The sequence below is a fragment of the Heteronotia binoei genome, chromosome 2 (assembly GCF_032191835.1).
Source record: "Heteronotia binoei isolate CCM8104 ecotype False Entrance Well chromosome 2, APGP_CSIRO_Hbin_v1, whole genome shotgun sequence".
Classification (NCBI taxonomy): domain Eukaryota; kingdom Metazoa; phylum Chordata; class Lepidosauria; order Squamata; family Gekkonidae; genus Heteronotia; species Heteronotia binoei.
In genome coordinates, this window is record NC_083224.1 from 152,495,092 (window position 1) to 152,510,968 (window position 15,877).

The 15,877-nt window shown below is 41.0% G+C and overlaps 2 protein-coding genes across 5 annotated transcripts in view; one reads left to right on the top strand and one right to left on the bottom strand.

The window, feature by feature from the left end:
- SLC30A7 (solute carrier family 30 member 7) overlaps window positions 1-15,877 on the top strand; it is a 190,813-nt gene that overhangs the window by 44,703 nt on the left and 130,233 nt on the right. The window lies entirely within an intron of this gene.
- Window positions 1-15,877, bottom strand: part of CDC14A (cell division cycle 14A) — a 104,367-nt gene that overhangs the window by 34,348 nt on the left and 54,142 nt on the right. For all 4 annotated transcript variants that reach the window (XM_060232271.1, XM_060232270.1, XM_060232269.1 and 1 more), the window contains exons 6-7: window positions 4,091-4,157; window positions 1,803-1,865 (exon numbers count right to left, since the gene is read on the bottom strand). In XM_060232271.1, coding sequence (XP_060088254.1) covers window positions 1,803-1,865; window positions 4,091-4,157 — 130 coding nt within the window. The remainder of the gene's footprint in view (window positions 1-1,802; window positions 1,866-4,090; window positions 4,158-15,877) is intronic.

Below are 15,877 nucleotides of genomic sequence, written 5' to 3' on the forward strand. Positions count from 1 at the left end.
TGTACACCTTCCTGTCCAAATGACATCCAAAGTTGTTTTGACTGCTATCTATCCAAAAACATCATCAAACAAGATTTGAGGAAGATCACGGCAAAGGAAAACACTGAAACAGACTGGAAAGAGGACAATATCCAGTGGATGGTCCTGAAAGCAGCAGTGCAGTAAAGAAGCCAAGGCAGAACTATCTTTGGGAAGCAACACAGAAGTAAAAGGGGCTGCCAGGAAAGAACTTTCACCACATGAGTAATACGGTGCCTGCAGTTCAATCCAGCTACTACATTCTGGACAAACAGAAGTTCCTGGATCTCCTTCAGTAACAGTCTGACTCATTAAAAGGAACTAAATTTACCCAGTAAAATTAGCTTTCTGGCAATCTCACCTTTGCAGAGATTTTTGTTTGTTTTCCCCAAGGAATTTTTATAGGAACTAAGGATGTGCATTAGCTCTACTGATGAATCACCACAGTAGGGGCAGGCAGGCAATTATGTTCCTTTTGGTATTTACAAAGGCAATAGAAGTCTACCTCATAATTAAGGCTTACAAAACAAGTCTTAAGGGGAAGACAAAATTAAGATCAATTAGCTTTGATAGATTTTTAATGTGGTAAAAACCGCTTCCTGCACATGTAAAATTGTAGTCTTAGATGAACTATCATTCTCATGAATCATCCTCTTGTTATGTCAAGGAATATACTATGACTGAGATATGTGTTAAATAGATGAAGTCATCCTTAACAGCTACCATTTGCCTTTTTTAGGCTTAAATTTTGAGAGTGTATACAATTCTGAACAAAGATGTACAAACTCAAGTTTGTTGCTGTGTTGCACAAACAGAGGTCTGCTGATAGCAAAACAGCTTAAGCATACTTAAACGTTACAATGCCGAAGTCACTGTTGAATGGAACTAAATGCCATGCATAGCCTAAGATCCAGAGAAGTCCTGCAAGATCAGTTACAGTGGTCTGGTCAGTTCAAGAGAGCTGGGATGAAAGCAAGAAGCCATTCCAAATACAATTAAAACAATATACTGCAATTTTTTGGAAGTGCATAAAAGCCCAGGCCTAGGAAAAGTGATGTTCCTATTAAACAATGCCAAATCCCGAAACAATTTATCCTCAAAGTTATTACTTAGCAAACAGTGGAAGGGCTTTATACAGTGATTACCAGCTAACCTATAAGTGCTGCAGAAACGTGACTGGGCATGTACTAACTAAACATTCCCAAGTACCCTTTTCAAACAACACTCTAGATTTAGAACATATAAAACACCATGGAAGGCAAACAAAGATGATATTGCTTGTTCAGTAAAAACATTTAGCAGTATAGCTTCAGGCTGCACAGAAGAACAAGACAGATTCCTTAAGATAAATACCACACAAGAACAGCCACAAGTGATTTTTAAGCATTGCTCAACTAACCGTACAATCCATTCTCCTTGATTCCCACCTTTCAAATCTTTTTCTCTTTTCTACTTAGTCTTACACATCATTAGTTACAAGAATATGCACTCCAGATAGAGCTTTTACATGAATGAACATCATATGTATTTTGTAACTGCAATACCAGGCATCTTTCAGATGACACCAAGGCAGTTACCAACCTTCAGTCATTTGCTTTATATTAAAAGTACAAGTTTGACATCAAAAGCAGCAAAATTCTTAGAAAGTTGTACCAATTATGTAGTGCCTCCAGTACAAGAGAAGCTCAATGATCCCAAGCCTCTCAGCAAAGAAGATCTAGTTATGTGTAATAGGTGTCATATTTAATCTTGGGCAAACCCTTCAATTCAAAACATGTACAAACCTCATAATGTTCATACTCGTCTGCATCAAATGTTCTGAAGTCAAAAAATCCATGCTGTAAGGCCTGAAAAGAAACAATAATCTCATATAATCATCTAAAGAAGAGAACTTTTAGCTGTACAAATTTTAAAAAATACATCTGAATTGCTAAGGCTGGTATTCTGAGCAGAAGGACAAATGTTCCAAACATTTTAAAGCCATGGCGAAAAAGAAACAGGACTGGGATCGTACAGAACCATTCCATCAGCACAGCAGCAGTTCCTCAGATGGAAAGACATTTTCATTTGCAGAAGCAGGAATGGAGATTTTTCACTGATTTCCCCCCTCCTGCTGCAGACCCACATTTTGTCTCTTATACTGGGAGGGGGGAGAGGATGCAGTGGGAGGAGAGAGGCAGGGAAGGTGTCTTCCTCAAATGTAGCATTTATATCCACCGTCTTTTCTACAATGAACTAAAAGCAGCATACATGGGGTTCCCAGGAGATCTCTCATCCAAGCTTTGACCAGCCCAGAACCTGCTGAATGTCAACAAGATGCCCCTTAGCTAATCATCTGCCCTTAGGATCATACATGCTAGACAGACCATAATAGTCAGGAAAATGAAGAGCTCTTCAATAGTGGGTCAGAGTCAGAAATGGGTCAGTAAAAGTTGCTGGTGGATGCAGATCTTTCCTTCTAGATCTGTGTAGACTAAATAATGTTAGTGGGGGGATGCAGTGACAAGAGAAAAGGTGAATTGCCCCTTTACCCTCTTCTATCGGTGGAGCTGCACTTGCAGAAGTTGGAGGAGGATTTACATGAGACTATAAACACAGTATACATAACAATCATTAATACATTAAATTCTCAACATGGTCAAATCTGTGGATACTTAAATTCAGAGATAAATGTTTCTACAAACCTAAAATAGATCCCAGAAAAACTAGAAATTGAAAAAAACTAACACAAAACATCGGAAGCATATCCCTCCCAAACAATAGAAGCTGTTTCTGTAGTACTAAAGAAATGAATGCCCTCTGTGTGTTGCTAAGCAACAACAACACTATTGCCAACCTTCAGACCTTGGTTTCCATCACTATAAGGCAGGGCTGTTTCCAGAGCTGTTTTGGCCTTTCAGTGAGGATCCAGTAGAGCCAGGCCCAACAGCAATTACCAGGCTACTTGATAGCACACAACTTGCATATGAACATATGAACATATGAAGCTGCCTTATACTGAATCAGACCTTTGGTCCATCAAAGTCAGTATTGTCTTCTCAGACTGGCAGCAGCTCTCCAGGGTCTCAAGCTGAGGCTTTTTCACACCTATTTGCCTGGACCCTTTTTTGGAGATGCCAGGGATTGAACCTGGGACCTTCTGCTTCCCAAGCAGACTCACCCAGGACTGGCTGCCTGGTACTGTTCAACAAACCCAGTGTGATGCAGTGGTTAAAGGGTTGGGCTATCCCCTCTCCTGTAGAGGCTCATTCAGTGACCTTGGGCCAGTCATTCTCACACAGCCTAACTTACCTGGCAGGATTTTTTTGAGGATAAAATGGAGGGCAGGAGAATAGCTACTCTGGGTCCCCATTTTGGAGAAAGGTGGGGTATAAATGAAATAAAATAATATAGCTGAAGATAGAGTGCAGATAAAAGGTAAATTGGTTGGTGGGTGGGCAGGAAAAACACACACAAGGGAATAGAGGATGCCAAGGGAAAGAGGAAATATTGTAGGAAGGTGGATGCAGGAGAAAGAAAAGTACGTACTCCTTGTGAAACCTTGCAGATTCCCTACTGTACAGCTGGGCCTGGCTCAGTCAGTACTGCACTATTTGGTCTGTTTTCTCAGGTGGAGAGAAAGCTGAAGACAGGGGAATAGATAAATGCATGTTGGCTGGTGAGTGGGAAGGAGAAAAGGAAGCAGGAAAATGGGAGAGGCTACGAGGACTTTCAGAGAAGGAAAAGAGAAAATACTTAAGGAGGGGGAAATGAGATGCCCACTTCAAGTCCTTGAGAGTCTATCACTTGTTATATCAAATGCTACAGATTTTTTTACATAAGAAGTCTTCGCATTACATTATTCTTAAGAACATATTTTGATTGAATAAAGTTTTGTCTTAAAACACAATTTCTTTTTAGAATGAGTGAAATATGTCGTAGGATGTTTACTAAAACTACCCTAAATTCCCAAGTTGTCCAAGCTCAGTCAGATCTAGTGATGGAACCTATGGCTATCCCACCTCTAGAAACTTTCATATTTTCCTGATTCCAATGATATAATTTTTATTTCAAATGCACTTTCAGACATTACCTTTTTAATTCCCTGTAGGCAGTCCAGGATAGTTAGATTATATGTGCAGTTTCCAAATGAAGCATCCCTATGGAAAGAAAATGTAACATACCCCAAATTAAAATAAAAGATACATGCACATATAAATACTGAGTTAGTAGATAGCGTTTTAGACTTATGAAACTGGAAGGTTTAATATCAAATTATAATTATCTGCACGCCAATACACACACCTGCACAATTTATTGAAGGTATTCATATTTAATTCAAAATGTTAACGGGGCAAATGTACAAGGTTCATAAACAACAGATTTTTATGCAGCAGAGTATTCTTGCCTGTGGAGAATCTGATTTGATTAAAGCTTATAGAACATCAATCAGCCTTTCAAAACATTTTTATTTTTACTAAGTTTAATAGCAGCAGTTTTGACTGACTACATGGAACAAAGGCACAAAGGAATAGGAGACCTGCTGACCCAGACAGCAAACAGAAAAGGAAAGTTTTTCTGTCTATTACACTTAATCACATTTATCTAGATTAACACTCAGTGCAGCTGCATATTCTTGGAGGATTTGGGAGAGGCTACCCACTCTTGCTGGCAAGAGGCAGGAGGAACAAAGCAGTGGAAAAGGAGTAGACATGTTTAGGAGGGAGCAGCTCTAACATCTGGCAGTTGCCTTGGTAACTATTGCTTCTGATAAGAGCAGCCTATTTTGGGGGTGGGGCACATTGTCAGCCCCATGTGAGTTGCCCCGAGAAATAGCTAGAACATTCTGAAGAGAACTGGGTGAGTCTATTTGCTGCCTAGGAATCTCCCAGTTCTCCCTCAGCTCACCAATTCAAGAGAACAGCAGCAGCAGCACAGTTATGACAGAGTAGAACTGCTCAGGATGTAACAGCTCCGATATCCAGCAGTTCCTTCTGGCCCAAGCAGCCTATGGGTGGGGGCAGGGCAGACATGCATGGGAGTCTCTCAAAAGGGTGATAGCAGAAGGGGAAATCATCTCTCTGCCATGGATTGAAAGTACAGAAGGGGAAAGCTATGGGGGCTCACAGAATGTCCATTGCCCCAAAACTGGAAAAGGCACAAAGACTTTTTAATCACCTGATCAATTAGTTTGCCAGTAGCTTCTAATGAGGAGAATCATGTGTATGAATGGCTTAGAATAGTGGGAATCTAGCATTAGTTAGGAGTACCTATTTTTATAGTAGAAATTAGACAGAGTTTGAGTGGGTTTGAGTATATGTATGTTTATGTTAAGGGTGAAGCAGCTGATCAATTGTCAAAAGATCACTGCTCAGATTATTCTAAACCGGTGAGACTCTCTTGGTCTTGTCAATCTATTGACAGGCCTCAACAACATGCTAACATGCTATTCAATACCAGATCAATTTCTAGGGAAAACAACTATCAACCAGGACCTGATCATGAGTGGAAAAGTTGACGGGGTTCAACCTAACTGGTTGATTGTTAAGCTTACCATTCTCAGCTGTTCAGCACTAAGGTGGCCCCATAAACTTGCTTCTTTATAACTCTGCCTGCCCATTAATAGCACTGGAAGCTCTGCTTCAAATGCCTACACCTTTAAAGTCATATGGCTAGCTAGTAAAAACATGGCTTTTCCTGTTGTAATTAATGCTCTGGTTGTGGAACTTCCTCTCCTGCCCCAGTTGCTTGGCACTTACTGTCAAATGTCCGATATCCAGACAGACATGCTAATTTACTCAGGCCTTTTAAGAATTCTTTATTTTTGATTTGTTTTGATAACTCTTTCAGCCAATAGTCCTTATCTTTTCATATGGCTTTGAATATTCAATTAGTGATTAGTAAGAACTTGCATGACAGATTAAGACCTTCTTGCTGTTGTTTCTATATTAAGTGTTTTTACAACTTTTACATTAGTTTTAGCCCATCTTATTCTGTTTTTAAGCTTTTCAGTTTTATCATTAGGATGTTTTACTGCCATTTAATTTTCTGTTTCTTGATGGTATAGCGTTAATAAAAGTTTCTCAATACTTTAGTATTTCATTGTTTATAGTTTTTAAGATTTATTTTGAACAGCAAATAATTATAGAGATACCCTTCCTTTGATATTTGCCCCTGGGTTGCCAGCCTCCAGGTGGGGCCTGAAGATATCCTACTTTTACAACTGATCTCCATCTAGCAGAGATCGGCTCCCATGGAGAAAGTGGCTGCTTTGAAGGGTGGACTCTATAGCATTGTACCCTGCTAAGGCCCTTTCCCTCCCCTAATTCTACTCCCCTCTGGATCTACTTCCAAAGTCTCCAGGTATTTTCCAACACAGACCTGGCAACCCATACATTCAAAACTGAAAAACCAGAAAAGTCCTCTATATGTATAGTGTACTTGGGCAATAACATGGAGATGTGACCCAGTAATAATATAGGAATATGAATCTTCATAAAAAAAAAAAAAGCTAGTTCCCTGTGCAAGCACCAGTCGTTTCTGACTCTGGGATGACGTCACATCACGACATTTTCACAGCAGACTTTTTATGGGGTGGTGTGCCACTGCCTTCCCCAGTCATCTAAACTTTCCCCCCAGCAAGCTGGGTACTTGTTTTACCGATCTCGGAAGGATGGAAGGCTGAGTCAACCTTGAGCCAGCTACCTGAACCCAGCTTCTGACATGATCAAACTCAGGTCGTGAGCAGAGAGTTCAGACTGCAGTTTTACTACTCTGCGCCACGGGGCTGTCTTCATTACACTGGTCCAATTAGCTAGGATACGACTGAATTAAAAGGTAATAGGCAGTACTTTATTATCACTCATTCCTGCTCTAGTGCACTATTCGCTCCTCCCCTCCAACAAAGAAGAATCCCAAAAGTTGAAAAGAAAAGCACTATTTATATGTTGGTTAGCACATCAGCTATGTTTCCTGCTAAAAGATATCTTTTGTTTGGAATCGGAAGTAGCAGGGCCAGAGAAAAAATATATAATCTCTTGACCAGAATTTCAATTTAATAATAAGACTGTAAATTTATACCCCGTCCTTCTCTCTGAATCAGAGACTCGGAGCAGCTTACAATTTCCTATATCTTCTCCCCCCCCCCCCACAACAGACACCCTGTGAGGTGGGTGGGGCTGAGAGGACTCTCACAGCAGCTGCCCTTTCAAAGACAATTCTAGGAGAGCTATGGCTAACCCAAGGCCATTCCAGCAGCTGCAAGTGGAGGAGTGAGGAATCAAACCAGGTTATCCCAGATAAGAGTCTGCCACTACACCAAACTGGCTCTCCAGGTAAATATTTACCAAATCAGTGTTTGAATATATGCTACAGGAATACTTGCAGAAGCAGAAATCTGACCATTGCTATGCATTATGTATGGTTACTTAAACTCTGTCTTGCAGGAATAACAGTTACTGGAAGTGTTTGCATGGGAAAAACCAAACCAGCAACATGACCTTCTGCACTTCGAGAGGAAAACCCTAAATATAGATTTCTGCTTTAACTATCCATGATTCAACTGAGTTTCACTGCGTATTTGGCAAGCTAGCCAGTGCATTAAAATCAGCTACATGTTTGCTAAGAACCAATTTTAGGCATAAGGTTTTAACGAAACTAAAGTGCAGAACATTGTGGGGGAATCAAGATTCATTTCAGTTCTCTAAAGAGGATAAGGGCAAATATTGAATTTGCATTAACCATGGGCTGAGATTAATTCAGGTGCTATGAAGACAATGGCTAAAACCCAGGAAGCTCCTTCAGAAATGCCTAAATGCTTATACATGCAAATATACTTTTCTGGATCCTAGATGTGGGGAGACGGGATAGCCTGTTCTTGGCAGGGGACCAACCTAGGGGAGAAATGGAAAATCTGATCAGATCTATTTAAATCAGTTTTGAAAACAGCTGTGGGAGAGGCCCCAAACTGGATCAGGACTGGGGAGTGTTGCCATGGGAAAATAGCATGAGGGAATATGGTTAAGCAAAACCAAAGCTGACACCAGTGTTCCAAAGCTGAAATTTACACAACTTGATATTAACATCCTGGACAGGAATGGTGACAGAAAACAGTTGTGCACAGTCCCCCATTCTTATATATCAGGGAAAATTAGACAATCTGACATTAACTTCTGGACAAAAGTGGTGACAGTAAACAGGTGTGCAAGTCTTCCCTCCCTCATTCTTATATGAGGGGAAACAGCTGTTTTTCCCGCAAAATTCACCAATGTAATAATTATGGTGCAATGGGAATAAAAACAGGCTAGAGATGGAATCACAAGATTAGACTGCAAGTGACGTTGTAAGCCACTAAACTGCAAATGGTGATGGTCTTCTGTACATGGATCATCATGATTTTTTAATCAAAGATCCTTTATTTTATTTATATACTTTATTTATAGCCCACCTTTCTCCCCAGTGGGGTTCTAAAGGGGCTTACATTGTTCTGTTTTACCCTCACAACAATCCTGTGAGGTAGGTTAGGCTGAGAATGTGTGATAGGTCCAAGGTCACCCAACAAGCTTTAAAGGGAAAGTGCAGATTTGAGCCTATGTTGCCTAGCTCATAGTCTGACACTTTAACCACTACACACACTGGCCTGAAAGTGATAAATGGATTCAGTCTGGGTCACCTGCTAATGTGGCTTGCCTGCAAAATTGTACAGTATACAAAATTGAATAGAGAAGCACAGTTTTAATTTAATTTTTGGAAACAAATGTCTAGTATGAAGGACAGGTTTGAAAGCACAGAGGGAACACCTAGTGAAATAACAGGAACCAGTGGATAGGTTACAAAATGGAATTTCCAGGGTGCTATGAGGCAGAGTACCCCTGGTTTCCCTCCTCAAGTGTTAATGAAAATGGAAACAGGCTCATTCCACACTGAAGGTGTTACTAATTGATCTCTCAACCCACATAGTCCTTATCTTCAAAGGCCAGAGTTGGAAATATGTTAATTAGCTTCTCATGAGAACCTGCAGTTACAGGAGGGGAGGGGAAAGGTCAGGAGTTGTGAGGCAATATTCTAGGATTCCATCAAGACTGTGTGCTGATTGGGTATCATCACCACCTGATGTTGCCTCAAAGAAAAAAAAAGAACCTGGAGAAAGAAGTTAGCAGCTTTGGTTCTGATGGACTAAAGCTCTGGGCTATGTCATGCTTGAATTGCAACTGCTAGCAATGTAGAGGATGCTTGAACTATGGCCTTTTAACTCTTGGACTTCAGGTTTGTGCCATTCATTGAAAGTCCAGAAAAGTATTAGATAGTTAAGCTAGGTTTCTTGTTTTCTACTGTATGATTCTGAGGTAACGTGTCACTTGTAAATTGAACCTTTCTTTTGACAGAATTTTGAAAAGCAAAAAAAAAAAAAAAGAAAAGTCTGCTCATTTGTGAGCACCAGCTCTTGGAAGCCATGGGGTTCAGCGTAAGATTCTCTGACAGGGGCTAAATAGCTCCTTGCCCATCTGTGACTAGCTGAATCAAATTATGCATCGCAAACTAGCAAAATTCAAGCTTTCTTCGTGGCACAGAACCAGTTTCACCATTGTGCAGAATTTGCTTCATTTTAGGGGAAAGTATACATAATGACCCCTGCCACACTACCCTACCTAGCCCAGCTGTGCCACACTCAGGGAATGTTGCAGCATCAGTACACACCCTATTCAGATCACCTATTTGTAGCTGTAAAACCCCCCCAAAAAACCCCACTTTGAAAGTGTGATTCTTAAGTGGCTAAGAATCAGCCAAACTGCCCCCTTTTGTCTGCTACTGAAGGGAGTTCTACCTTTTAAGTTCTTGTGCTCCTGGTTCAGTTTGTAGGATCTTTATTCTAATGTAATTGTTTTACTAGAAAATTGAGTCTTTACTGCTGGTTGTATACCAATACTGGATTTTTTTCTGTAGCTATTTATTCCCTTAGTCTCATAAGGCAACTAATATTGCTGCTCTGATGCTTCAATATAAAACAAGAATATGGTCTTATCTATAGCCTTTATTTCTACTAACTTTTTTTTCTCCAAAAGAAAAACTGGCAAATGTTTTGATAAGTTATATTCAATATCAAGACTCCAGTCACTATAAACACCTTCATGCTATCATTCAGTTAGTATAGGACCACAGTCAGTATTGTGGGAATCTAACAATGGAATTTCTGGCAGAAAAGGTAAAAAGGCAAATAATGAAAACTCTTCCAAAATGTTGTTTGGCTTGTTTCTATCAGGCAGAACTTGGACTACAGCAGCTGAGTGTGCTGGGAGGTTCAGCAATTCTATTATGAAGCTGGGCTGCCATCAGTTGCATTCCCAAGATTTGAAAGATTCACAGGAGCCACTCAAAAGCTACAATAAAGGCGGAAGTCTGCAATCACAAGTTGTGCCTCTCAAAAACTTGCTTGAACTAGCAACATAGGCTTGAAACCAACATGTTAGAATAAGCAATTTATATTTCCTTACTCATAAGAGACAAACAAGTTCTGGCAAGCCCAACAAATATTTACAATGCCCTGTAAACCTAGCTATGCCAATGTACAGCCTTTCACAGCAACAAATGTCAATATATGCCGCTCTTGTAAATAAAGATGTGTTCTTATACATATCACAAGGTACAGCAGCCACATCAATGGCATTTTCTGATGATGTAGAAGGCATTTACGACCCAGCAGTTCTCTTTTAAAATGCCACTAACTACTACCATGAAGTCTGTCTTAATATATTAATTATTGTTTAGACCGGGGATGGCCAAACTTGCTTAACATCAGATGTTTGAGAGCTGCAGGACATGAACAAATATTATGTGCATGTCTTTATTAAAACTTTTAATACTTCCTTTGCTCAGAAAGGTAAAATACATATGCATGCACTTTACAACATGACCATGGCAGAAGATTTTTTTTAAAAAGCTGGAAATAACAGTCCCCATAAGACCAGCACAGGGAAAGGTTAGGGAATTATGTTTTGGCACCAGTGGAAGAAGGAAGATACATATATTAATCACATTTGCATCACTATCTCTCTTTGCTTTGACATCAAAGTTAGTAAATATAGCTTCTACAAGAGCTATGAAACTAAGGGGGAACCCTGTGCCAACCTCTTTAATTCCATCCCTCCTTCTAGCGGCTCTCTCAGTTCTTGTGTTCTTTCCCCACTCTAGGTCTCCGGGTGACCTTTGTGGTGGAGAAGAGCTTGCAAGTCTGCCTATTTTCCCCTCCTTCCCCACGTCATACAAGGTGAAAACAGTCACCTACATATGGGTCAGTGCTCAGATGCTGACTGAGGTCTCAATGCTAAGCATACTACCTGAGAGTAAGCCTGCATTTAGTTCCTTCTCAACCTCCAAGAGCTGCACAATATGTGTGAAAGAGCTGCATGTGGCTCCTGAGCCAGTTTGGCCACACCTGCTGTAGACTTTGAGCTCCAGTAATGCTAAAAGTAGTAAGGTTAGTAGATGTTTACAGCATTTTGGCAAACACAGTTCCTATGTCTGGAGACCATGACAGCAGTTTTTAAAAAACCACATTCAAGATCATATCTGAACAGGTTTAATTAGTGCGATGGCCAAGAACCACTCAATCAGATTGACTGTGTGACTGTACAATGTTTGAAAATCAGAAGCTCCATCTAACATGGAGAACAACAACACACATACAAATGCCAAGGAGAAGGTAAGAGGTTGGTAGCATAGATTATGCCACCTTTTAATTGAGATAAATTTTCACTGCCAAATAGATTCTCTCAGCCTATAGGTCTGTTAAATATAACAGATTGTACAGTTCACGAAGAATAGTGGTGTTAGTCCGTCTGTATTGTTTCTACAGTTACATCCTTTCTGGAAACGTGGGATACTGTAAGCATCACTGTCTATCAATTTAACTTTTAACCCGTAAGATCCAATTTTATATGGCCTCAAAGGGATGGGGTACAATTTAAATTATTTAGCCTATTTAGATTAAAGCAATTCTTAGTATCATCCAAAAATAATGAAGGCATCGCAAGATGTTTCATACTTGGTTTGAGTGTTATAGATGTAGCAGCAAAACTACAAATTGCCAGGAAAAGATTTATATCCTCCAAAAGCAAAGGCTTGTGCACCCTCACCTTTCATGAGTTGTTATATAAGCTGGTTGTTGGAGCAATATCCAGGACCACTTCCACACACCAGGGTGATTTTTCCATGGTCAACTGGCTGCTGCTGTGATGCTGTGTGAAACTGCCCATGCAACAGAAACTGCAGACAGCCCTGGGCAATCTATTTTTCTCTCCACTGTTAGCCAGTTTCCCTTTCACACCTGATATACACTGAAGGCCCTCCATGTTCTCATGTGCCCCTCAGGATTCTCTGCCCACCCTGTTTCAATTTTTTTCTTTAAATTTTGAGGAACAAAGATAATGCTGCATAGAAATAAGGCAATACTTAAAAATCTCAGTGTATTTCCAAACTGTTTCAACAACTCCCTAAATGGTAAAAATACAAGAATAAATAATGCTGAATAGGAAAAACCCTTACTGTTACAATCCTTTTTTTTAAAAAAAGCCTCATTCTCCAACAATCCCTTTCTCTCTTTCTAAAAGGTAGGTGATCCTCTTCTTTACTACTTTCTGCTGAGGAATTGGTTCCTTGTGGTGGTCAACCAATAGAGTAACTAACACTTAGATGAAGTCCTTCAATTACACCATTTCCCCTACAGAGACAAGAAACTGCTGGTGCTGATAATGTCTTATCCAAGAAACACTGGGGTTTTCTTACATATTTAAAATAAAGGAACAGTCTGTTAATAGTCTGCACAAATACCTGCCAATGTTATGTGGAACATGAAAAAAGAGGGGGGAAAACCTGTACCAGTCAGGTGACTGAAACAGCCCAGAAAGGATTCGAGATGCACTACAAAGCTGAACGGTCATCTCTGGTCATGGGAACTTTTCAACAAAGTCATTCAAAAGTCAACCAATGTTATCTAAGATTTCATGCCACCATTTTATACACTTTGTTAACAATTCTTCATTCCATTATTAAAAATGAGTAAAAGGGATGCTTACTCATTATTCCAGACAGGAATGCTTGTTCTCATTGTACAATTTTGGTAATTGAAACAGAATACTTTTCCTGTAATAGTATTTATGTCAATGATCATGAAGTTCACTGCTAGGTAATCAGAAACACTGCGCTTTAGAAAACTGACAAAAACACAGGAGGCAATGCTTTAAACACACATACTTCAAAAGTGGGGGCAGGACTCACTGTGAGCCCTGTTTGCAGTCCCATGTGGAGGGAAAGCCAGCAGAGTGATGAGCAGTCATTATGGCATGTCCAGTGAAGTAGGATGGGCAGAAGGGCTGGGTGGTGGCAGCGGCAGGAAATCTTGGCCCTTCCCCTCCAGAGCGGAGGGCTTCAAGCACCCATACCACCCAACTTTCCTCACCTGGCCTCATGGGATTGCTTGCCCACCCAGCCCTCCCTTGGTGTTAGTGTTAGATTGAAAATATTTGTAGAACTAGTGGGTAGCCCCACCGGGAGGTTGGATGTAATAGAGGGCAGCATGGGAGTGATGTCCTTATTCTTTATATTTTCTGCTTCATTTCTTTGCCACAGGCTTAGAGTGGTATCAGCATGGGGCCAGATCCATTTTGGGAAAGCAGCCTGGAAAGGTTTTCACGGCATATGGGGATCCCTGTAAGGGATCTTGGGGTGATGGTTTTAAGGGGATATGCCCAGCTCGAAGGAAGCCAATGGATCCACTCACACTCAGGTGGCAGAGGCAACCACTTAGTGGCGATCATCCTTGTGGAATCCTAAAACCTGCTATTCCATGGTTTCCCCCATCCAAGGCTGGCTGGGTGGGAAGGGGTGCATTGAATGGAAGGTGAGGTCAGTTGATACCAGATCTGGCAAACTTATGCTGTGTCAATGCTTCTTACAGTTGTAATCAATAAAAGTTGTGGCCATTTTATTCCACATTCAGTTTAAAAAACAGTGTGATTGTATTATTGGTGGGTTGCTTTGAAGGAGTCATCACCTTCGCTGGCCTCTCCCCTCGACAGGTACTTGGATTGCAACTGCAGGTCTTGCAGTTCTAGCTAAATTCTACAAAGCCCCTCTTCAGACCCTTGGAATGTGCATGTCATGCTAAGAGGAGTTTCCAAGCTTTAAAATAAAAATAAAAATTCTGCCAGGCATCTCTCCCTACTCAGCATTTTATTCTGTTCTTCTGTTCTTCTTTCAGTGCTAGGATATATTGAACTAGAGATAAAGAAGAGGGATTTCTTTTTCATCAACAGTTTTCTTTCATTTTCAAAAAGCTTTTATATAAATAAGTTGGAATCATTCTATACCCATTTATGGCAAATTTTATTGCAGTCATGCACCCTTTCTGATAAAAAAAGAAAAGTTAATTTAAAAATATTATTTAAGAGATCACAATCAGGGTCAGCTCTTCCACTAGTCAAACTAGGCGCTTGCCTAGAGCGCTAGGAGGGAGGGGCACCGAATTGGGCTCCCCCCACCCATGACATATGCCTAGTTTGCCTGCTGCTGCCTGCCTCTCTCCCCGCAGAGGCGGAGGCACCTTTCCTTCCCTTCCTTTCTGCCCACCCCCCATCACTGCGGCCACCGACCCTTTCCCACCTGCCTGATTGCCACCAGGATACCTTTCCTTTCCCCTGTTTCTGCCCCCCCAATTGCCGGTGCTGCTGCCCCTTTCCTTCCCTCCATTTCTGCCCACCCCCCATTGCCGCCACTGCTGCTGCCGCCCCTTTCCTTCCCTCTGTTTCTGCCTGCCTGATCGCCATCGGGATGCCTTCCCTCCCTTTCTGCCCGTCCCCCCGATCGCCAAGGCTCGGCCCCATGCAGCCAGCATCTCATCCCTGCACCTGCTGCCTACTCGCGAGTAGCCCCGCACCTACTTGTGAATAGGCAGCAGGCATTGGGCTACTCGCAAGTAGGCCGCTGGTGCATGACTACTCATGAGTAGGCAGCATGAGTAGGCACTTTTATCAACTTAATTAAGTGATTTTAAACTTATCAGAATTTTTAATGTTTAATGTTAATGTAACCTTGTCTTTTGTATAAGGGAAATTGAATGATGTTGTTAGCCGCCCTGAGCCTGCTCCGGCGGGGAGGGCGGGATATAAATAAAATTATCTATCTATCTATCTATCTATCTATCTATCTATCTATCTATCTATCTATCTATCTAGCTAGCAGCCCGGTGACTGGGGGCAGGGGCGGAGCTGGGTTGCCTAGGGGACTAGAAGGGCTAGGACCGGCCCTGATCATAATCTTATCATAGAATAGGATAAGGATTTAACAAAATCATACAATCATTTCTGCATACATAAAGATACTTGGCTGGTGCAGACATTGAGTTAACTTATTAATAGCTAAAAAAAACTGGAGTAGGTTGAGAAACTATCCTTTGTCCCCTACTCCAACTATGATTAAAACTGCAGACTAAGCAGGTATGCGTGAGTAGATGCAGTGGAAGAATCCATCCAATAGTTAAACTATCTGGAATATATATAAGTATTGACCTTCCACAATGAAAGGGACTCTTACCCATATATTTGCAGCTCTTCCACAACCATCTTTCTCAAGCCCCTTTCTTCATTTATAGCCCCAATGGGGACCCAAAGCAGATACATTTTCTCCTCTCTTCCATTTCATCCTCACAACAACCTTGTTAAGATGGGTTGGGCTGGGGATGTGTGACTGGACCAAGGTCACCCAGTAAGCTTCCGTGGTCTCCCAAATTCTAGTCTGACACTTCAACTACAGAACCACACTGGATCTCAATATTTAGTTCACCACAGCTATTTGATTTGTTTTCTTTGGGGAATTAAAATTTTCAATC